Raw genomic sequence first — 24,418 nt, 5'->3', positions numbered from 1 at the left:
GCCCGATGCGGGACTCGATCCCAGGACCCTGAGATCATGACCTGAGCCGAAGGCAGCGGCTTAACCCACTGAGCCACCCAGGCGCCCTGGAATGTGTTACATCTTAATCCCTTGCACCTGTTTGGCCCATACCACCCACCCACTTACCCTCTGGCAGGCACCAGTTTGTTTTCGGTATTTATGATTCCTTTTCTGTTTTTTGTTTATTTGCCTTGTTTTTTAGATTCCTTACATAAGTGAAGTCACACGGTGTATTTCTCTTTCTCTGTCTGACTGAAATATCACTTAGCATAATACCCTCCAGGTACCTACATGTTGTTACGAAAGGCACGATCTTTCTTTTTTAAGGCTGACCGATGCATACTCCATTACATACACGTACACTCCTCCAGGGTCCAGACCCTTCATCCTCTAAGTCTCAGCATTACTAGGTTATAAGAACCTCTGGAGAAAAGTACTTCAACATTTCTTTCCTTTTTTTTTTTTTTAAATTATGGTAAAATACGCATCAGAAGATTCACCATTTTAACCACACAATTCGGTGGCATTAAATACATTCACAATGTTGTACATCAGCCATCACGATCATCATGTCTAGAACTTTTTCATCATCCCAAACAGAAATCCTATAACCCTTAAATAATAATCCTCCATTCCCCTCCTCCCCTGAGCTCCTGATAACCTCTGTTCTACTTTCTGTCTCTATGAGTCTGCCTATCCTAGATAGCTCATATAAGTAGATTCACACAACGTTGCTCTTTTGTGTCTGGCTAATTCCACTAAGCATAATGAGTTCAAGGTTCATCCGTTTTATAGCAGGTGTCAGAATTTCATTCCTTCTCAAAACTGAATACCATTCCACTCTATGTAGATACCACATTTTTATCATTCATCTATTGATGAGTATTTGGGCAGTTTCGGGTTTTTGGCCGAGTAATACTACTGTGAACATTGATATACAAATATCTGTTTGAGTCCCTGCTTTTAAGTCTCTGGGGTATAGACCCAGAGGTAGAATTGTTGGATCATAAGATAGTTCTATGTGTCATTTTCTGAGGAACTACTAAATGTGTCCACAGCAGCTGTACTATTTCACATTTCTAACGGCAAGGAACAAGGATTTCTCTATATCCTCAACAACACTTATTTATTTTTTAACAACACTTATTTTCCATTTTTAAAAAAATAGGCACCCTAAAAAATATATAGAGAGAAATGGCCACCCTAATGGTGGCTCACTGTGGTTTTGATTTTCAAGCCCCTAATGACTAGGGTGTTGAGTATAGATCTCTTTCTATTGAGATATAAGTGACATACCATAATAGTCACCCTTTTAAAGGGTACAACTGAGGATTTTTTTTTAAGTATATTCACAAAGGAGTGCAACCATCACCACTACCTATATCTGGAACATTTTTATCAAAAAGAAACAAGACTGCACTGTATACTTTAAAATGGGTAGAATGGCAAATTTTATGTTATGTACATTTTACTGCAACTCAAAAAAAATCTACACTGCTTAGCACTCACTCTCCATTGCCCTCTCCTTATAGATCATGGCAACCACTGGTTTCCTTCATGTCTCTTTGCATTTACTTTATGGATTTGCTTATTCGGGACATCTCATATAAATGGGGACACATTCCGCATGTGGCTTTTTGTGTCTGCGTTATTTCACTTAGCATAATGTGTTCAAGTTCATCTACGCTATAGGATCTATTAATACTCATTCCTTTTAAAGGCTAAATTATAATCCATCATATGGATATGCACACTTGGTTATCTAGTCTCAGTTCAAGCTAAATAATGCCATTACGAACATTCACGTACAACTTTTTCTGTGGACATATGTTTTCAGTTCTCTTGGGTGTTCTCAGCTCACCTAGGAGTGGAATTGCTGGATCGTATGGTAGCTTTTTCTTAAGAAACCTTTTGAGGAACTGCCAGACTGCTTCCCAAAGTGGCTGCATAATTTTATATTCCCACAAGCAGTACACGAGAAGTCCAATTTCTCTACATCCTTCTTATTTTTTAGAGAAACCTTTAACTGAAAAAATATAAATCATATAGACAAGTACACAAATTTTAAGTGTACAGTCTGATGAATTTGCACAAAATGAATGAACCCGGCAGCTTGCCACCAGATCAGGACCAAGAATATGGCCAGCATCCCAGGTGCCTATCTTGTGCCTCTCCCCATTAACTTCTGCCTCCATTCATCTCTCCAGGACAGTTCTGCTGTTTCAGAACTTTATCGTATGAGAAGTATTTGTATCTGACTTCCTTCACTCAGTATTATGTTTGTGTTGTAGAATCTAGCACAAGTTCTCTCCTTCCTACTGAATACTATATGAATGGCGGTACAACTATACCTTTATTTATGTATCTGCTATGGTATTAATAGACACTGGTGTTATCAGTTTGGAGGCACTATAAATGAAGCTGCTATGTAACATTCTTTTATACATCTTTTGATATCTCTCTTTCCACATATACGTGTGTGTATATATACACACTATACACATACTTCTCTTGTGTGAAATGAGGGGGGTCCTGTTGACAAAAAGTTTTCCAAACCAATTCATACTTTAATCAACAATATGCCAGATTCTAGTTGTTGCACATCCACATGGGGTTGAAAAGTATTTCCCCCAAATTCATGTCTATCTGGAGCCTGTGGATGTGACCTTATTTGGAAACAGCATCTTCCCAGATATAATTGAGTTGAGCTGAGGTCATACTGGATTAGGGTTGGCCCCAAATCCAATATAGCTGGTGCCCTTATTAAAAACAAAGGGAGGGACGCCTGGGTGGCTCAGTTGGTTAAGCAGCTGCCTTCGGCTCAGGTCATGATCCCAGCGTCCTGGGATCGAGTCCCACATCGGGCTCCTTGCTCCGCAGGGAGCCTGCTTCTCCCTCTGACTCTGCCTTCCACTCTGTCTGCCTGTGCTCGCTCTCACTCTCTCTCTCTTACAAATAAATAAATAAAATCTTTAAAAATAAATAAATAAATAAATAAAAACAAAGGGAAATGGGGGCGCCTGGGTGGCTCAGTGGGTTAAGCGGCTGCCTTCGGCTCAGGTCATGATTCCAGTGTCCTGGGATAGAGCCCCCACCATCAGGCTCCCCACTCAGCAGAGAGCCCGCTTCTCTCTCCCTCTGCCTGTTGCTCTGCTTACTTGTGCTCTCTCTTTGTCAAATAAACAAATAAAATCTTTAAAAAAAAAAAAAAAGCGGCGAATTAAAAAAAAAAAAAAAAAAGGGAAATGTTGGGGCATCTGGGTGGCTCGGTAGGTTAAGTGTCTGCCTTTGGCTTGGGTCATGATCCCAGGGTCCTGAGATCGAGCCCTGCGTCAGGCTCCCTGCTCAACAGAGCTTGTTTCTCCCTCTCCCTTTTCCTGCTGCTCTGCTTACTTGTACTCTCTCTGTCAAATAAATAAATAAAAATCTTAAAAAGTTGGGGGGGATGTAGACCCAGAAACACACCAAAGGAACACCACCAAGTGACATACAGAGGTAGACAGTGGAGTGACACATCTACATATGAAGGACACAACTACAAGTCCAGGAATGTCCAGGATAGCTCGCAGTCAGCAGAAACTAGGGAAGAGCCACTGAACAGATTCTCCCTCAGAGCCTCCAGAAGGAACCGACCTTGCCAACACCTTGGTTTAGTATTTCCAACTTCCAGAACTGTAAAAAGATACATTTCTATTGTTGTTGTTTTAAATTTCTGTTGTTTTAGGTCACCCAGATTGTAGCCATTTATCACTAGGATATGAATACAACATCCTTGCCCATTCGTGGAATTTTAACCTGTTTCACTTTAGCCATCCTGGTGGGTAGAAATGGCCTCTCGTTGTTGCCCTGTATGACCAACGAAGTTGAGCGCCATTACATATGTTTACTGGCCATCTGGATAACCTCTCTTGTGAGGTTTTTCCATGTTTTCTTACAAAAGCTTTTTTGTTTCATTTGGATCTAGAATCCACCTGGATTTGATTTCTGTGCCTGGTACAAGGCTGTATTCTTTTTCACAGCTGTGTTACAAATTATCAAGCTTAGCAGCTTGAAACAACACTCATTTACTAATTCACAGTTCTGCAGGTCAGGAGTGAGCTTAGCCGAGTTCTCCTCTGAATATCAAAACCTGAAATCAAGGCACCAGCCACTTCTGATCTGAAAGGTCTGGGAAGGAATCAGCTTCTAAGCTTATTATTTAGGGGTTATTAGTAGAATTCAGTTCTTTGTGGCCTAGGATTGAGATCCCTGCTGTTTTGCTGGCTGTCAGCCAGGGGCTGTCTGCTCCTAGAGCCCACTGCCATTCCTTCACCTGGGGTCTCCAACTCGCCATCGCACGGAGTCCTTCTTGTGCTTCGAACCCCTCCACTTGTAAGGGCTACTATGACTAGATCAGGCCTCCTCAGGTAAATCTTGTCTTTAGTCAACTATATATAACATAACGACCGTGGGAGTGATTTGTCGTCATATTCACAGGTTCCGTGGATTAGAGAGGGATCTTTGTGGGTCTGGCTAATTCTGCCTACCAAACAGGTCACGATGAACTTTTCTCCCAGATGGGTATCTAGTTGACACAGCCCCCTTCCCCTGCTGCGAAGCAGCACTACCTTTATCCACGAAGAGACTGTATCTATGTGCATCTGCTCCTGGGCTCTCCTGACCCACTGGTTTGCCCTTCTTAGTGCCAATATTACGCTGCCTTGATTCACTGTTGCTTTATAATTAGGTCTGACAGCTGGTCATGTAAATTATCTCACATTGTTCCTCTTCAAGACTGTCTTGTTTAATGGGCTCTTTGCTTTTCTTTATAAATTTAAGAAGCAGTTTATTAAATTCCATTAAAAAAAAAAAAAAACTGCTGGGGGTGCCTGGACGACTCAGTTGATTGAATGTCTGCCTTCAGCTCAGGTCATGATCCGTGGGGTCCTGAGATGGAGTCCTGTATTGGGCTTCTTGCTCAGCCGGGAGTCTGCTTCTCCCTCTCCCTCTGCCCACCTGACCCCCTGACCCATGCTCTCTGTCTCTCAAATAAATGAATAAAATCCTAAAAACAAAACAAAAAATACTGGGTGCCTCAGTGGCTCAGTTGGTTAAGCAACTGCTTTCAGCTCAGGCCATGATCCCGGAGACCTGGGATCAAGTCCTGCATCGGGCTACCAGCTCCATGGGGAGTCTGCTTCTCCCTCTGACCTTCTCACCTCTCATGCTCTCTCTCACTCAAATAACTAAATAAAATCTTAAAAAAAAAAAAAAAAAAAAAACCAATCTGCTGGGACTGTAAATGGGTGCATACTGAACTACATATCATTTTAGGGAAATCTGACAACCCAGTGATAAGAAAGTCTTCCAACTCACAAATACTGTCTATACCTCCATTGCTTTAGGTTCCAAATTTCTCTAATACTTCATAGTTCGCTGTCCAGAGGCCTTCCATACTGTTCTTTAGATTTATTCTTGGGTATTCTGAATTTGTTGATACAACAGTAAATAGAATCATTACATTTTTTTTTCGTTTTCTATTTTTTGTTGCTATCATATAAGGATATAACTGATTTTTGTTCACTTATCTTGTATTTAGCAACCTTCCAAACTCACTTATTAATTCCAAAAAATTATCTATAGATTCCCCTGGGCTTTCTATGAATACAATCCTGTCACCTACAAACAATGTTCGTTTTCTTTTTCAATTCTTGTCCATCTTTTTCTATTTAGGACTTCTTACCATTATGTCACCACTTTGTTTCCTCAGGGAAGATCCCAGAGAGATGTCCAGGAGAGGCTGCTGGGATTAGCCCACACTCTTCTGGGCATCCGGCAGAGCAGCTTGGGTTGTCTGGGAGGCCCAGCTAACTCGACCGCCTGCTCCTCCCGTTCACGTAGCAACCCTGAAAATTAACCTGACCAACCTCGCTCTGCAGAGTGAATTCACTGGTGGTCATTATGCCTCGTTGAGCAAATAAAGGTGTTCGGAGGAGGAGCTGTGGTTAAGGGATGTAAATGACTCATGGTAAAGCTGTTCATCCCAAGCCACCCACTGTGTAAATGTCACTTGCAGTGAGGTGAGATGAAGGAAACAGGCTGTGCATTTCCAAGGGGGCAGGAGGAGGAGGAAATCACAGGATTTCCAACAGCCCTCTGCAATGGCATCACAGGTTCTAGTACCATAAACACCTCATGCCACAGTTCAACCTGGCATGAACCAAAACGTTTTCTAGGATTTTCATTCTCTCCAACCAGCTGGGTTTCTTCTTAGCTTATGTGCCTGAGTTCATAAAATCAAGAACACTGTGTTTGTCCTCTGGCTACAGCTCTGAGCTGAGTGACAGGCATGGGCAGGCTTTAAGATCACATGTATCTATGCTGTCATTTTTTTTTTTTAAGATTTTATTTATTTATTTGAGAGAGAGAGAGAGAGAGAGAACACAAAGGGACAGCAAGAGGGAGAAGTAGACTCCCCGTTGAGCAGGGAACCTGACGTGGGACTGGATCCCAGGACCCTGAGATCATGATAATGACCTGAGCCGAAGGCAAATGCTTAACCCACTGAGCCACCCAGGTGTCCCTATGCTGTCATTTAAATAAGGGACTGAATGCTCTGCTCTGTGGGACCTCTCAAGATTTTAGTGGTATTATTTGTTAATAAAAGTGAATTATTTGCTATGTGGCATTATTCAAAATAGGCAAAATGTGGAAACAATACAAATGTCCTTTTTTTTTTAAAAAAGAGTTTATTTATTTATTTGACAGAGAGAGATCACAAGTAGGCAGAGAGGCAGGCAGAGAGAGAGAGGAGGAAGCAGGCTCCCCGCTGAGCAGAGAGCCTGATGCGGGACTCGATCCCAGGACCCTGGGATCACGACCTGAGCCGAAGGCAGTGGCTTAACCCACTGAGCCATCCAGGCACCCCACAAATGTCCTTTTAAATACATAGCATGGGGGCGCCTGGGTGGCTCAGTGGGTTAAAGCCTCTGCCTTCGGCTCAGGTCATGATCCCAGGGTCCTGGGATAGAGCCCTGCATCGGGCTCTCTGCTCAGCAGGGAGCCTGCTTCCTCCTCTCTCTGCCTCCTCTCTCTGCCTGCTTCTCTGCCTACTTGTGATCTCCGTCTGTCAAATAAATAAATAAAATCTTTAAAATAAATAAATAAATAAATAAATAAATAAATAAATACATAGCATGTTGTATAACCACAGGATGGCCTAGAATTCAGCCGTAATAATGAAATACTGACACATGCTACAACAAGGATGCACCTTGAAAACACACTAAGTCACAGAAATCAGACATCAAATGCCAAAATTGTTTGATCTCATTTATATGAAATGGCCCCAACAGGCAAATCTAAAGAGACAGAGATATAATTAAAATTGCCAGAGCATGAAGGGACGGGGAAACTGTGAGTGACTGCAAACAGGTACGGAGGCTCCTTTTGGGAAGATGGAAGTGTTTTGGAATTAGATAGGAATTAGATAGTGGTAATGGGTGCACAACACTGTGTGTGTGTATATATATTTATATATATATACTTTTTTTAAAAGAAGTTTTTATTTTTAATTTTTTTTTTTTTTTTTTTAAGTAATCTCTACACTCAACTTGGGGCTTGAACTCATGATTCCGAGATCAAGAGTCATAGGTTCTTCTGACCGAGCCAGCCAGACGCTCCAATGCCACGAATATACTAATACTACTGAACTACACACTTTAGGATGGTGAATTTTATGTTGTGTGAATTTTAATTCAATAAAAGGCGAATTATTTGCTATGAGGTTATTTTTCTTTTCAAAGCTCCAGTGTCAAAATTATCCTGACACTCCTGACTTTGAAAGCCTTCTCCCTGACAGCCCAAGGAAGCTGCCGGGCTCCATGTGTGGCGGGTGGGATCGGCACACCTGTCTGCAGCCATATCCACGGTGACGGGCCCCACCACCAAACTGCATTCTCTGCTTGGACTGGAGTGAGGAAAGATGGCATCTGTGTGTGGAGGGCCAGGGTGACTCTGTGAAGCCCCAAGGGGCCCACGGCTCTGGGCTCTTCATGGCAGGGGTCACACAGAGGCCTTGGCCCCCAAGCTCTCTGGCAGCTGGTGCTGCAGGGCAATCACACGGAAACAGCCAGAATCTCAGCTTCGTCAACGCAGAGGTAGGTCGGTGGGGCCCTGGATGACCTTCTGACAGGGTCACCACGCTGCCCTCCTACCCCCTCCCATCCAAGAGGGAGTGGGACAGTGCAGGATGAAAAGCTCCCTTCTGTTCAATTAGCTTCTTTTCAAGGATCAGAGCCTGGCTGGCAGGCGGAAAATTCCACACTCCAATGAAACAAAAGGGAGCCAGAAAGGAGAGCAGATAAAGGGCACGAGCTGAACGCAACCTCACTGCATTCTTTCCTGAGTGCAGAGAAGGCGAGTCTAACTGCCGGAGTCCCGGTTAAATCCCAGTGTGCTGCCCTTCTCCCTGTGGCACAGAGAGGAACCAAGGCTATTTGGGGACTGCCTTCGCCAGGGGACACACACCATGGGGCGTGAGGGGTGGTTTTATTTGGTAAATGGACCATAGCACGAAAAGTCACTGAAGCACATCATGAGAAATCTAATCTCCTTTCAACTGCTAATCTTCTGGTTCCATCCAGGAGGAAGGCCCTGTTCTGGCTGCTACATCATTCACACCTCTCTGGACTTTGTAACAAAGAGAAAGGACACACAGAATCCTTGGGAGACTAGAATTTTAAAACGCCATTTAATGGCATTGTGCTCATTTTCACTTTTTATTTTTATTATTTTTTTTTAGATTTTATAATTATTTGACAGAGATCAAGGAAGAGAGAGAGAGAGAGAAAGAGTGCATAAGCAGGGAGAGCTGGCAGGCAGAGGGAGAAGGAGAAGCAGGCTCCCTGAAGAGCAGGGGAAGCCCGATATGGGACTGGATCCTAGGACTCCAGGATCACGACTTGAGCCAAAGGCTCACCCAACTGAGCCAACCCAGCCACCCATCATTTTTACTTTTAATATTAATTTACTATTTATGGCAAGTACAGCAAATAGGAATTTTCTGCATAAGATAGTAATATTTGTGTCACTCTTAAATCGAATTAAGGTAAGAAGAGTAACTTATTCTAAAGAAAATACAAAAGGAAAGTAGAGCTGTTCTACAGATACGGCAAGACTCATAAAGATGGTACGAGACTGATAAAAATTTTGGAAACTTCTTTTTCTTTTCGTCACTTCACTAACGAACACATTTCGAACAAATCTAAAACCCATGCCATCCCTTGGCCCCGGTCTTTCCAATCATTTTTCTGTGCACATCACTGCACCTGTCCAGGACATCACTGGGTGGGAATCCAACAACGAAGAAAATACCAAAGGAGCTCCCATAACCAGGCACAATCCTTGCCTGAAGACAGAATCAGTGACTCTGGGGGTTAGGGTGGCCCCCCCAGGCAAAGATGTAATCAGAAACCAGAAAGAATCTACCCGGTGAGGAGCTACAATCAATTTTTCAAGAACAGTCCCCAGACTCAAGACAGGATGTCTTTCAACTTTTCTGTATCTTCGAAATATTTCATGACAAAATGTTGAAAAGCCGCCACCAAAGGATAAGCAAGGGAAGACACTGTTACTATGCTACTCTGGAGGACTTTAATTATAAAATCGACTTACCAGTAGTAGATTTTTATCAGCGCTGAAGGCCACAGGAGAAACGAGGCTACAAATGCCAGGATTGGGATGGCCAGAGTCCCGCCCGCGATCACAAACATGTTAACCACGTCAAGGTCCATCCTGCTCTTCAGGACTGTGCGGACACCTGCAGGGCTGAAGAGAGTCAAGACTGAAACTCTGTCTCAAGAGAAAAGGTGAAGCAGCAAAGTGGGAGACAGAAGGACCCGGAATGAGAATAAAGGTCAGGAGGGAACAAAAGCTGACAAGTGCTTAAAATATCTAAATTGTTATAACAAATAAATAGAACAAAGAACCCCTGAAGAGGGTCCTGGATTTTTTTTTTTAATAAAGGACACTGTTAAAACCATTGGGGAAATCTGAGTAAGGACCAGATACGAGATAATATTATTGTTTCAGAGACACAATTCCTGAGTGGGGGATGAAATCGTGGTAATGTCTGCATGTAGGAGAATATCTTTGCTCCTGGGTGATGTCTGCTGAAGTATTAAGAGAACAGTGATATCGCCTACTCAGTGTTTGCTTCTGCCACTCACTTTTAAAAACTGAGGGGAAAAAATGTGGCGAGGAGGGGAGAAGAGAGAACATTAGAACAAATATGATAATGTTAACCACTGGTGAATCTAGGTGCAGCTTACAAGGTAGTATTCTTTCAACTTTTCTGAAAGATTGCAATTTTTAAAAATTAAAAGTTAGAAGGGTGCCTGGGTGGCTCAGCGGGTTAAGCCTCTGCTTTCGCCTCAGGTCATGGTCTCAGGGTCCTTGAATAGAGGCCCTCATCGGGTTCTCTGCTCGGTGGGGGGCCTGCTTCCCCCCTCTCTCTCTGCCTGTGTCTCTACTTGTGATTGCTCTCTCTCTCTCTCTGTCAAATAAATAAATAAAAATCTTAAAAAAAAAAATAAAAGTTAGAGAGGACAGGGGCACTTAAGTGGCTCTGTTGGTTGGGCATCTGACTCTTGATATTGCCTAATGTCATGATCTCAAGGTTGTGGGTCGAACCCTGCACAGGGCTCTGCGCTCTGCAGAGTCTGCTTGAGATTCTCTCTCTCCCTTTCTCTCTGCCCCTCCCTCCACTTCTGCTCCAAATAAACAAATAAAATCTTTTTAAAAAGAGAAGACAGAGAACCTAAAAGACTGAGATGAACACAACATACGTGTGCACGTGAATGCTACCACCAGCCAGTAGGGTGGGTAATGCCATTAGGTTCACCTAAGGTGAGAAACTAGAAGCTGGGTGTCAGGAATAGAGGAAAGACTTGGGTTTCACGGTCTACCTCTTAAAGCGTTTGGTTCTTTATCACTTACACATGTACGGCCTATTCAAAAATAAACACTATATAATAAAAAGTCAGGAGGGAACAAATCCCAACAGCAGAATTTCCAGCGCACGTCCTGAGGTCTTCCAGCAGACTCACCGGGCACATCTCAAAGCTAGAATGTGGGCACCAGGAGAATGGGGGTTACTGTGTGTCTCCAGGATCCAGACAAGGGCCTGACACATTTCTAGGTGCTCTAGAAACCAGAGGTGAATCAGTAGCCCCCACTCTGTTCTGTCTTAGGAGTTCACAACATGGTTCGTTTTCTCATGAAATGAGAAATCGTGCAAGTCCCATCATCCTCTCTAATCAAGAAAAGAACTCCTGCAAGGACGGGTGCCGGGTGGGGGTGGGTGGCCTGCAACCCGAGGGTTCCCAGCTGCCTAAGACCAAACCTACATTTCACCAAACAAAACAAAGACTTCTTTAAGAAAAAGTGTGAATATCCAGCAAATCCCGCCCTTCCTTGTGAAATGGAAGAGATCTCTCCCATATGCCCCCATTGACATATGAAATATGTCAACTGAGACATATTTCAATATTATAATGAATTCATGATGGTGACGATGTGACCTCACTGAACACAAGGGCCAGATGATAAATATTTTGGCACTGGGAGCCCTACAGGGTCTGTCACAACTACTTGACCTGCCACTGTAGTGAGAAAGCAGTCACACCCAGCATGTAATAGGTGGGACGGATTGTATGCCAATCTTTTTTTTTTTTTTTTAAAGATTTTATTTATTTATTTGACAGATAGAGATCACAAGTAGGCAGAGAGGCAGGCAGAGAGAGCCCGACGCGGGGCTCCATCCCAGAACCCTGAGATCATGACCTGAGTCGAAGGCAGAGGCTTAACCCACTGAGCCACCCAGGTGCTCCTGTATTCCAATCTTTATTAGAAACAGGCTGCATGCTGAATTTGGCCAGCGGGCTAAAAGTGATCAACACTTAGTCAAGCACACCAAGCCCTATCCAACAGGCAAGGTGGGTGTTTCTGCCACTTCATAGGCTGAGAAAACTAAGGCACACAGAGGTTAAGTGACTTGCCCAAGGTTACTCAGTTGGAAGAGTCATGATTACAAAACAAGTTTCTGCTTGGACTACTCCCTTTGCACCAAGCTCTACTGTGTCTATTTTTTTTTTTTTTTCCAAATGGCCTTTTTCAATCTTTGTAAGCTATTTGCTGTTAAACACTCACACTAGCTGTCACTCCTAATTTCTCCATGAAGATAGAATATCTCTCTTTACAATTTTTTAGAATTTAAATCTTGTTAGTTAACATATAATGCAATATTGGTTTGTCCCATTTACATGTTTTGTCCCCTACAAAGGGGTTGGAGAACGAGACCCTCACAGCCTTGGTAGGGGGAGTAGGGGGAGAGAGAGTAGAGGTGGGCCAGGTAGCTCTTTTCAGTCAGGCAGACACGTTCTGTCTGGGTACAGGGTTGAAACTGTAGGAATGAAAGCCTTCTCAGGGGCAGAAGCATTGTGTATGCTTCTCACTCAACTGTCCTCTCAATTTGTCCATCACCATAAACACATTCCAGCACTCTTAAGTCAGTGGCTTATTTCATCTTCTAGAAAGCTCTTTGAACGTAGGGCCAATCGTCCACATTCTTTCTCAGTGCCAAGAAGAGCACAAGACACAAATATGGGACAAATGAATTAGTGAAAAGCAAAGTTACGAAATGGGCTCAATCCTCTTAGTTTTAGGGGCAACCAACTATTCCCAATGATGCTGTACTTTTTCCTTCAGCAATTACAAAACTCCCCAGATACAATTTACAATACTGAAAGGCCTCAGGGTCAAGGGGTAAGCAAATTACTTTCCGGATGAAGGGAATTTTAACCAATCTGTCTGAATACTGTGGGTCACAAAAGAGTCAATGAGAATAGGACCTGTCAGCTTCAAGAAGACTTTTCCACATTACACAAAGTCCTTAAAAATCGCTGAGGGTGAGGGTTAGGGGAGGAATGCCAACCATAAGAGACTCTTAATCTCATGAAACAAACTGAGGGTTGCTGGAGGGAAGGGGGAGGGATGGATGGGGTGGCTGGGTGATGGACACTGGGGAGGGTATGTGCTATGGTGAGTGGTGTGAATTGCATAAGACTGGTGATTCACACACCTGTACCCCTGGGGGCAATAATACATTATATGCTAATAAAAATAATTAAAAAAAAAAAAGCTGCTGAGGACTATCACGAATTCTGATTTCTGAGCTGCAGGAAGTTAATTACATGATGCTCCTTTGGACGAGGAATGAGAACATTTTATGCCCAAGGCCATGACATCAGAGGCCCTGACACTGGAGATGGCAGCCCCATAAGGTATGACTGTCAAAAAGAGATGTCACAGCTTTGTCAACACCGGGCTGGCCCCGTCAGTCCGGGGAAGGTTTTCTTTGGAGCCACGTTCTGCTTCATTGCAGAATGAAGTCTTGGATGAAGAGCTTCTGTACAGCGTGGCTGGTTTAGCAAGGCTTGACGTATAACGGAGAAGCCTGCACACTTTCCCTGACCAGGTCAAATGTAGACTGGCCCCGAGTGAAGATATTAATGCTTTCCGTATTTTCCTTTAAGATTTTTTTTTTGGGCGGGGGGGGGGGCCCCTGGGTGGCTCAGTGGGTTAAGCATCTGCCTTCGGCTCAGGTCATGGTCCCAGGGTCCTGGGACATCAGGCTCTCTGCTCAGCGGGGAGTCTGCTTCTCCCTCTCCCTCTGCCTGTCTCCCTGCTTGTGCTCTGTCTCTCTCTCAAATGAATAAATAAAATCTTCAAAAAAAAATTTTTTTTTTTTAAATAATCTCTACATCCCACGTGGGGCTCAAACTCAGAACTCCGAGATCAAGAGATGCATGCTGTTCTTATTGAGCCAGCCAGGCGTCCCCTGAGTGCTCTGTACACGTCAGGAGTAGGGGACTATCCCTACCCTCTACATCATCCCTCATGTTATTTATTTATTTATTTATTTGAAGATTTCTTTTTAAAAGATTTTACTTATTTGTCAGAGAGAGCAAGAGAGTGCAAGCGGGGGGGGGAGGGGCAGAGGAAGAAGCAGGCTCCTCATGGAGCAGGGAGCCCAATGTGGGTCTCAATCCCAGGATGCCGGGATCATGACCGAAAGCAGACGCTTAGCCAACTGAGCCACTGAGGCATCCCATCATTCTTCATTTTGAAAGGGAGCTGCCCCAGCTTTCCTTTAAAAAGGCAGCTCTCCTACCCTGCTGAGGTTTGTTTATAGGGTACTCTATGTACCCAAAGGAGAGGCTGGGGACGGAAAAACGGAACCCCTGTGAACCTGGAACCACCAATGATGGAAAGTCTGCTGCAGGGTGGAAAATAGAGCCGGCGAAGGATGGGCCCCGTTCAGCTGATGCCTGCAAAATGACATCAGGGAGCAGGAGAGTACTAAATAATGCTCAGCTCAGGGAGCAGGAGAGTGCTAAATAATGCTCAGGGCTACACAGCATTACCCAGGTAACATAACACCGACATCCATACTGAGAAGTTGGCTTTGGGCTCTTTGTCAGTTCTGCCGAGGTCAACGGAACTCTCAGTATGCTGTTATTAGATAACCTCTCCAAGACTTCCCCTCCCACAAGCAACAGTGCCTAGCTACTTAATAACATGGTTTCTTTGTGTTGCTTTTTAGGGTTTCTTTCTTCCTTCCTTCCTTTTCTTTCCGGAAGATCCAATCATATTTATTAAGCCATTCATGAATGGGGTAGCATCCCATCTAGCAAGTGGAGAGATATTTTTAATTCATGGTAGGGACACAAATTAATTTTGAACACTAAGTTAAAAGGAGTCAATTTTAAGAAAAATGCAATATATGGGTCTTGTGACAATCATAATGGAGATAGAGGAAAGGCTGCCACTTGGGCAGATTCACCTGAGGGCTGGGCCCAAGCAGGCTGGGGCTGGAACATTCCAGCAGATTCTCTCCTACCAGGCTCTTCTATACCAGCTGCAAGGGCTTGGTTTCCTCAACAATTAAGTAAGAATGTTCATCCAAATCACCTGTGCAGTCTTTTCCTATTCTGAAGACTTAAAATGTTTCTGAAATTATGCCAGGCAATTAAAGAGGAGGATCTGGTTTGCCCCCCTCAAGAATCTTGTTCCTTGCTGCATGTTCCCAGAACCTAAAACAGTACCAGGGAAATTATCTGTGCCTTGACAATGCATATTGCCTGAATTATCGAAAAAGGTTGAAAAAGGCGGTAAAAAAAATGTACTCTTTTTACGTATCTTGTAAATAAAAACACCGCATCCCAGGGTTAATGATAATGATGTCCGTGGCCTCATGGCACTGTGTGAAGAGAAGATACTTTAGGAAGAAGAGAGCTGGCTGCTAGGACACCAGGGAGAGTAACACACGCTCACATCCCAGAATGGAGCCTGCCCCCTGGCCTCCTCCTGTCAGCGTCCAAGTTGTGCATCCCTGAACACAGGGGCGAACACTAACTGGATAGAGGACACACCAGCAGATCCACGTACACACTGCATCTCCAAGTGCCTAGTCTGGGGTGAAAAGTAAGGCATAATGCATCACGACTGGCTTTCCATGTTCTCCCTGATTTTGAAAACTGAGAACTCTTGAGTTCCAATATGTTTATCTTAGGGTATAATGCAAAATTCTAAGAAAAAACAGAATGGGAAGCATTTTCAAAAAATCTTACCCCTACACCATCATATCTGACAGACTGAAGCCCTGATGTCTTCAAAATAATGATTATTGTAGGGGCGCCCGGGTGGCTCAGTGGGTTAAAGCCTCTGCCTTCGGCTCAGGTCATGATCTCAGGGTCCTGGGATCGAGTCCCGCATCGGGCTCTCTGCTTAGCAGGGAGCCTTCTCCCTCCTCTCTCTCTCTCTGCCTGCCTCTCTGCCTACTGTGATCTCTGTCAAATAAATAAATAAAATCTTAAAAAAAAAAATAATGATTATTGTATCAATGACAGCAATGCTAATTACCAGCTCCACCACCACCACAGCCAATGAGGTGAGAGCCACACCCTCCATCCATGGAGTAACCACTGGAGGCCGAAAATTCTTCCTACAATGTTTTCCACAAGGAAAACGCGAAGTTCCTAAAATCTGAGTGTAATGTCCAAGCCCTGAAATATTGTTGCAACCACCCAAAGCTGTTTTTTGAAACTAGGTTCTTGTCAAGGTAAACCAATCCCTCAAAACCATCACTAAAGATCAACAGCTAGAAAAAATACTAAAATGGTTAGAATTCTCTTATGTGGAGGCCCCAGGACTTGATGAAACAATAATTCAAGAAATGGGAAGCTTTTTTTTTTTTCCTAAAGTAATCTCTACACCCAACATGGGGCTTGAACTCATGACCCCACGATTAAGAGTCACATGCTCTTCTGAGTGAGTAAGCTGGGCACCCCAAGAAATGGGCAGTTCTAACTTCTTGTCATATAGATTATCTCCAACATGGAGGAAAATCACACTGAAATTTCCAAATAAGTAGTTAAGCTTGCCCACTCATCACTGAAAGCATGGTATGGCCCCTAGGATTCCTGCCACGAGGTGCCCAACTCTATGTCCACCTTGTCTTATTGTCCCACAGTGCAGTCTGGCTGAGTCCATTCATCTTCTGTGCTTTGCAGTTCTCACAGCCCTACTATTGGTTAACCATTAATTAATTATTTTATTTTATTTTTTTAAAGATTTTATTTATTTATTTGACAGACCACAAGCAGATCACAAGCAGGCAGAGGGGAAGGCAGGGAGAGAGGAGGAAGCAGGCTCCTTGCAGAGCAGAAAGCCCGATGCGGGGCTCGATCCCAGGACCCTGAGATCACGACCTGAGCCAAAGGCAGAGGCTTAACCCACTGAGCCACCCAGGCGCCCCTAATTAATTTTTTTAAAGTAGGCTCCATGCCAATGTGGAGCTTGAACTGTGACCCCGAGATCAAGAGTTAACACGCCCTACTGACTGAGCCAGCCAGGTGCCTCTGACTGTTGAAACGAGCACACCTGGCCTGAGATGCTCTCCTCTCTCTCCCCCTTGATAGTTCTCCTCTCCTGATCTTCCCATCATGCTCTCCTCATCCTGTCATCTGATACTCCCAAAATGCTCTCCTCACAGTCTTCCTTGGAGAGCTCTCCATCCCTACATCCTCCTCCACTCCCTCCTTCAGGAAATTCGAAACTCAACATGCCTGGCCAAAAACCCCCTTCCAGACTTTTCTAAAAGTCTGCCTGAGCACATGCATGACCCAACAGTCTCACCATGTCCCAGACTCATCTCTCCGCCTTCTCATTCATTTCTGCCGACAGTCTCCCCAGTTGATCTACCCTCCCAGACTCTGATACATCTTTCACTCTTCCCACTCCTGTTACGCAGAGCTGGAGGGGCGCCAGCACTGGAGCCAACTTGTGGGAGTCTAGACAGACTATGGCATTCAACGCCTGACTATTTAAATTTAACTAAATAAAATTCAGAGTTCAGTTCTTCAGTCATACCTGTCACATTTTAAGAGCATGGTAGAGCCACACAGGAAGAGGAATATAGCTTGGGCGGGGGGGGGGGGGTGGGTGGTTTATACCTCTGAAAGCTTCCTGCCACCAATCTCTGAGGCTGATGTTGTCCAACATAACCTAGCAATGCGGGGGAGGAAGACAAAACTCCAGCAGGTGTGAGTCAGACCACAGCTCCCTCAGCCGTTGCCCTGGGTCCAGATCCTCATTTCTTCTTGCTCCTCTTCTGTCTCATCCCTAACACTAGTTGCCAGGGGAACCATCACACTTCCCACCATACATTAGGCTGCCCTGGTTGAATGTGAACTCAACGTTCCCAACCCAACTTCCTGGATCAACTTCCACATCTCTGCATGTACCCCAAGTGACCAGCTCCCGTCCCCATGCCAGCCCCGCAGAGCCTCCTGCTCTGTCTTTCCTCAGGCTGTTCCCTTCATGGGGAGGAACCCCATGTCCTGGCTGCTAGATGAATTCCTCTCCACTTTCGGGGCTAATTCAAGCAACACACTCCCCAGGAAAGCGCCCTGATTCCCTCACAGAGGCTCAGATCTTCCAGACTCCCTTGAAGCTCAGAGCCCTGCTCCTGGCACAGTCTTTGAGAACTGTCCGTAGTGGGCACGTCTCTGCCCTTCAGGGACCCAAACCCCTCCCCATCAGACCTACTGAACCAGAAAAATCACCCACCACAAGTTGGCCTGGGAGGGGTTTTGAGGAAGCTTACAGAGGGGACCCAAGCTCATTAAGGGCTGCCTTTTTTTTTTTTTTTTTTTGTAATCGACAGTGTTAAAAATCCATACTCACTCTTCAAAGAACACGGCCTTCTTTCCCAACTGCTACTGGCTCTGGCAGAAGCGAAAATGAGATTCTGGAATCACAGGAAAGAAAATGACAAAGCATTAAATCATATTAGAGCACATGAATGAAGTGCTAACAGCCACAGAATGCGGAAAGCAAGGCGGAGCGCTCTCCTCGGCACAGGCAGAGTACAAATATCCCACAGCTTTATAGCCTACCTCTGGTTCAAGTCACCCACCCCAATTAAGCAACCGGCACAAAGGGCAGGGTGTGTCAGATAATGAGACCCAGCGAGGAAGGCACACAGGAAGTCAAGGAGAAAGTCAAGGGGATCCGCATCAAGAGGACAGAGCAGGGACTGACCTGGTGATATCTGGGAGGCAGTGGGAGAAAGGTAACGGCGTGCGGGGATGTAAATAAAGACTGACTCTCACCTTCTCCACTCAGGATTAGGGTTTACCTCAAAGTTGTACTCAGAAAGGAATGAGAAGGGGCGCCTGGCTGGCTCAGTGGGTAGGGCATGCAACTCTTGATCTCAGGGTTGTGAGTTTGAGCCCCATGATGGGTGTAGAGATTACTTAAAAGTTTAAGAAAAATTTTTTTAAAAGGAGAAAGGAAGGAGAGAAGAAGGTAGCAACCAGTGGACAAATGAGGATCAGGTTCCTCCCAGAGTGGTTAGTGAGAGGGCACCCCACAGTTAAAATCAGCACTGGACAGAAAGCCAATGGCAAAGGCACCACAGCAAGAGAATGAGGAGCCGGGCAAGGGAAGGGAAATCCACAAAACCCCTGAACTCTTTCAGGGGAGTCAGTGAGGAACCATGGAACCATGGAGGTTCTAGAAGGAAAGAGACCTGTTTGAAAATACCTCCACGGGGAATGTCTAAGTCAGATATAAGACACAGAGGCCGTAACAAGAAGATGAATATGTTCACCACATGAAATGCTTTCAAACGCCACAGGGAAAGAGAGACCCTGAGCAAGATCAAGATTTGTCAATACAAATCAGAGGCAACAGACTAATTTCCTGAATGTAAAGAAGGTTCCTCCTATATATCAATTAAAACAACCAAAAATCCAACAGAAAAAGGGACAAATGACCTGAGCAGCCAATTGACCAGAAAGGAAAAGACTCCTGAACATACAAAAAGACCCTCGATCTCATTTATAATAAGAAAAATGCTAAACCTACAAGGTAATGGCTTGATTTATCACACTGGCAACGAACAACAAGTTCACTAACAGACCACTGCCGAGGCTGAGGGGAACAGGCGCTCTTCCGTAGGTGCAACTTCTATTCTCATCAACATGCTCTATGCATGGCGATCCGGTAAAAATCCGAGGCAATGTAAACCATTCTTTCGACCTGATCGTCTCACTTCTAAGAGTCTGTGTTTTATACCTAATTTGTGATATCCCACTTGTGCAAGTTAGTTGTTCCAGCAGGAATCTGTCATGGCCAAAGACTGGAATTAATGCATATGCCCACTTCTGAGGGGGGGCTGTTAAGTAAATGATGGTGTAACTTTGTAAAGGTGTATTAGGTATAGCCATTAAATACAAGTAAAATTAAATGTGAGCCATTAAAATAACCTCCAGGGTTCATTATTAATTCAAAAAGCAAAGAACAAGGCCACCTGGGTGGCTTAGTCAGTTGAGTGTCCAACTCTTGATTTAGGCTCAGGTCTAAAGGCTTTGTGCAGGTGTGGAGGTTGCTTAAGATTCTCTCTCTCCCTCTACTGCTCCCTGCCTCTAAAACAAACAAACAAACAAACAAACAAAGCCCCAGGAACGTAGAGAGTGGACAGAGTAACTAACACCTCTTGCATTAAAGGAGAGAGGAGTGAAAGAGGACAGGGAGGTAGAAAGAGGAGATGTAGTGTTTATGTATGTGTGAAATATTTCTGGGTGGATACATAAGAAACTGGCTGCCACTGGGAAGGGAAACTGGGAGGTTAGAGAGAGAAGAGGAAGGCTTGTCACTGATAACCCTTTGTATCTTTTGAGTTGCTACTATGTATGTGTATAAGGTTTTCTCTACTTTATTACAAAATATAATATAAAGTCCTCAAATAGAATGGTGTACCCTGCATTGTCCTATATAGCAGCCACTATCCACCTGTGACTTTAAATTGATCAAAATAAAATAAAATGAAAAATTCAGTTCCTCCTTGCATTAGTCACATTTCATGTGCTCAAGGGCCGCATGTGGCTACCAGACTGGACAGTGGACATAGAGATCATTTTCATAATCACAGAGTTCTCCTGGCCAGTCCTGTACTCTGTGTTAGTTAAAATGGCCCAAACCTTAATTGTTTCACATGGTAAGGGAAGAAGCACAAATGTGAAGGCTGTTAGCCTGCAAATCTCTCTCCCTGTACACAAGCTATAAAAACCAGGCTGCCTCCCAAGATAACAAAGACCAGGAAGGGCTCCTGTCCTGTGTGACTATCCAAAGGTTAAGTCAGTTTGACATGAACTTCAGTCCTCAAAGGTCGAAGTCCAGCACTCTAAGAAGACAAGGATTTCCATCCTGCAACCAGACCCTTGCATGAACTGGAAATGCATAGCTCCTTGGCGGCTCTGGGAGAGGTACTAATAAGAGGAGCCCTTGGTCCCACTTGGTGTCAAAGTGCCAGCAACTGGTGCCCTCTGGGGGTTCTTACTTAAGAACCAGCCAAGCCCACAGCCCCTCTCCTTTTTTTCTCCCACTGGGGCAGCTCTGTGGGCAAGGAAACTCAGCCTAACCAGGCTGGTCCTGTGGGCAGGGAATTGGAGAACCAGATAATCATGCTACCTGATTCTCTGGAGAAAGGACACAGGCAGAGACGGGGGAAAGGCAGGCAGCAGAATCAGGGGCTCAGCTGGAAGGTAAGTGGCTTATATATTTGGCAGCAGATCTTCTAAAAAATCGTACTAGCCAAGAAACAGGGCAATAACATACCCAACATGTGACCTGACCTAGCCGAGCACCTTCAAAATATCGGCCTGGGGTGGGGGTGGGGGTGTCATGATCTAGACTGATGAAAGTCTGACCTAACTGCCTGATTGAAATCATGTTGAAAACAAGAAAACCCTCCAGAAATCTCCTGCTGGATCAAAGAAGTCCCAAAGTCACTTGACCTTTCACCTCCGAAGAACCCAGCATCTTCAGTCTAAGGGAGCCCAGGACCAGCTTTGATTTCAGCACTTGGCTCTTGCAGATTGAATGCACGGTCATCGGCCGAGGTCACCTCTCAGAAGTAAAGTGCTAGAAAGAGCATCACTTAAGTGATTATTTTCCACATGACTGAAAGGAATTAAAATAGCCCTCTCTATGGGTACGCAGTGGCACAGGGCCTAAAATAGAACCTCAGCACCCAAAACACAGTCTCCCATTGCTCAATCTGTACTTCTCAATAAAAGGAAAAGCAAGAAGATTAAAGAGGGTTTTGTCATTTCTAAAGGAGGTGAAGTTGGTCCATAGCATTTTCTACCTGCAGGAACAAAGTCTGGGTTAGACAGAAGGGAGCCCTGTTATTAAGAGCCTGGAGGTTTTTTATCAGGACAAGATTTCTGGCTTCCAGCAGAGGCTCAGCATTCAGGGCCCTTTGTGAGCTGGTCCCCACCTTCTTTCTAGCAGAATCTCCTCCCATAGGAGATCTCTGTGCCCCCGGAGAATTAGCATCCCAAAAAGGGACCAGCAGTGAAGCCACACAGGGAAGTTCACAGTCAAGAAGAAAACAAACAAACAAAACAAAAAACAAAAAACAAAGCTCAGTTTAGAACTTAATCCAAATAAAAAACAAAAGAAAAAAATCAAATGAAATTTTTTTAAAAGATTTTATTTGACAGAGAGACAGTGAGAGGGAGGGAGGGAGGGAGAGAGAGAGAGAGAGAGAGAAAACACACAAGCAGGGGGAGTGGAAGAGGGAGAAGCAGGCTTCCTGCTGAGCAGGGAGTCAGATGTGGGGCTCATTGCGGGGCTCCATGGAGGACTCTATCCCAGGACCCTGAGATCACAACCTGAGCCAAGGGCAGAGGCTTAACAACTGACCACCCAGGCACTCCAACCAAATGTATTTTAAAAGCAAGAGTAAATATCGAGCAAAACAAAAACAAGGTCATAACTGAAATCCTGTGCTAATTCTTAAAGAGTAAGTCTCACGTGGACTGTCTTAGAGCATGATAAATCCTTCCGGTTAGCATTTGGTGATCACAGTGCTAAAGAGGATGTTTTTGCAAACATACCTTATTGATCTCTCAAGGGCTTAATTCTTTGATTTTCAAAGAACTGATTTTTGAATTCAGTTTTACCCCTTCTCTTCATCAGGTCTCACGGTGCCAGACCCTCATCTATTACTGCCTTGACATGTCATTCAAGCAGTTCTCCAACATCACTTGCACACTCTCTCACAAGAGTTCCAATTTCACTTTCCACTCCTTGTCCTGTACGGATTTTTGCAAAACATCCCAGGAGCTGGGAGAGACAGACGACCAAGACCTCGGTGCTCCTGGAGCTGGGCTAAACAGCAGGGTTGAAAACAGAGGGAGAGATGACGGCGTGGGACCTCAGTATGTAAGTGGCAAGTTCATTACTGAACATCTTCGTCTGATGATGACTTCTGCTTCCCCTCTGTGACCTAGAAACTGTGGGGAATCAGGTACCAGAGATGCTGATAGTCTGACTCTCTGGAGACTGTGAACTGGTTTTTTATTTCTCTCCATTTCCCCCATTCTCTCTCCTGGGAAGATACCCTTGACCTACCCCTGTTTTCTCCTTTATAAGTCTTTCTGACAGAGCTAGGAGTTATCTCCCTCAATGTACCTTCCCTCAACCACCACCACCCCAACCCCAGTCATTAGTAACCTCCATGCCTCAGGTATTTTATAGGGATGCTTCTCTCTCCTGGCCCTGCTGATCTGTGCCTTTACGCACGGGACCTGTGAGAACACCAGCTATACCCTCCACTAGGCTGCAAGTCTCCAAGAGGAGTCTCACTACATCTCTGCATCTGCCACAGCACTTCCGGACACACAGTGCCTTGCCCCTTGGAGGGCACTTAGTTAATACCAAAGGAGAAGCTAGGAGGTCATGAATCAACAGGGCTGCCCACTAATGCCATCAAGGCCACTCCTTCACTTTGTTCATGATGGTCACCAACAAAGTAAACATTCTTCATCAGAGCGCTGAGTTCCTGAGGCCTTCTCCAGATGGGTGGTTGCGACCCAGAGAAGTTAAGCAAGCTGTCCAACATCACACAGCTCTTCTCTGCCTCCAATCCACCAGTGGCTCACAGTGGCCCTCAGCATGATTTACAAGGCTACGTAGGATACATTTAATACCTGCCTGTCTCTCAAGCATTATCGTCTTCTATCATCCCCCTACACCTCTTTCCTTGAATGAGCCACCATCCCTGATCAGTCATACTCTTTCACACCTCCAAGCCTTTGGCACACATGGTGTTTTTCTCCCTGGCATGCCTTTTCTGCCTCCTGCCTGGTGAGTTCCAGCTCACTCCACAAGTCTTGGCCATGAAGCAAAGCCTGTCTGTAAATACTCTTCTAAGGATTCAGTTTTGTAGTTTTATAACCTGGGTTCAAATCTCTACTCTGCTACTGACCTGCTGTGTGACCTTGGCAAAGTCACTTCACCTCTTAGGGCCTCGGTAAAAGGACAATATGAGAGGGTGCATGGAGACTGCTCAAAGCAGTGACTGGCAGATAGCAAGTACTCACTCTGGACAGCTGGGAAGATCTCAATAGCCTTCCAAGACCCAGGGAGGGAGTCCAGCCATGCCTCCACCTCCCCCCTCCCCTCACAGTGCCACTGTGCCGGGGGGGCTCTCGGACACTTGAGTCTATGGGCACGTCTGTGTTGCTAACTTTATACTCCCAGAGTCTGGCCCCTAGCTCCGGTCCCAAATTTCACCACATACAAGGCTTAAATCTTGTCCTGAGTATATTACACGGCAAACTTACCCCATGTCAACAGTTGCAGAGCCACAGCCTCTGGAAATAAGCCTAAGGCAGGGGCGCCTGGGTGGCTCAGTGGGTTAAAGCCTCTGCCTTTGGCTCAGGTCATGATCCCAGCTCAGCAGGGAGCCTGCTTCCTCCTCTCTCTGCCTGCCTCTCTG

General features: G+C 44.9%; 1 protein-coding gene across 2 annotated transcripts in view; it reads right to left on the bottom strand.

Moving 5' to 3' along the window:
• Positions 1 to 24,418, bottom strand: part of ABHD6 (abhydrolase domain containing 6, acylglycerol lipase) — a 55,098-nt gene that overhangs the window by 25,165 nt on the left and 5,515 nt on the right. Inside the window, exons 2-3 of one of the 2 annotated variants that reach the window (XM_059390037.1) lie at positions 18,310 to 18,373; positions 9,676 to 9,828 (exon numbers count right to left, since the gene is read on the bottom strand). In XM_059390037.1, coding sequence (XP_059246020.1) covers positions 9,676 to 9,794 — 119 coding nt within the window. In that variant the 5' untranslated portion in view covers positions 9,795 to 9,828; positions 18,310 to 18,373. The remainder of the gene's footprint in view (positions 1 to 9,675; positions 9,829 to 18,309; positions 18,374 to 24,418) is intronic. The other variant, XM_059390038.1, reaches the window with a different exon arrangement.

The sequence above is a fragment of the Mustela nigripes genome, chromosome 2 (genome assembly GCF_022355385.1).
Source record: "Mustela nigripes isolate SB6536 chromosome 2, MUSNIG.SB6536, whole genome shotgun sequence".
In the NCBI taxonomy this organism is placed as follows: domain Eukaryota; kingdom Metazoa; phylum Chordata; class Mammalia; order Carnivora; family Mustelidae; genus Mustela; species Mustela nigripes.
This window is presented reverse-complemented; position numbering and strand designations above follow the sequence as displayed.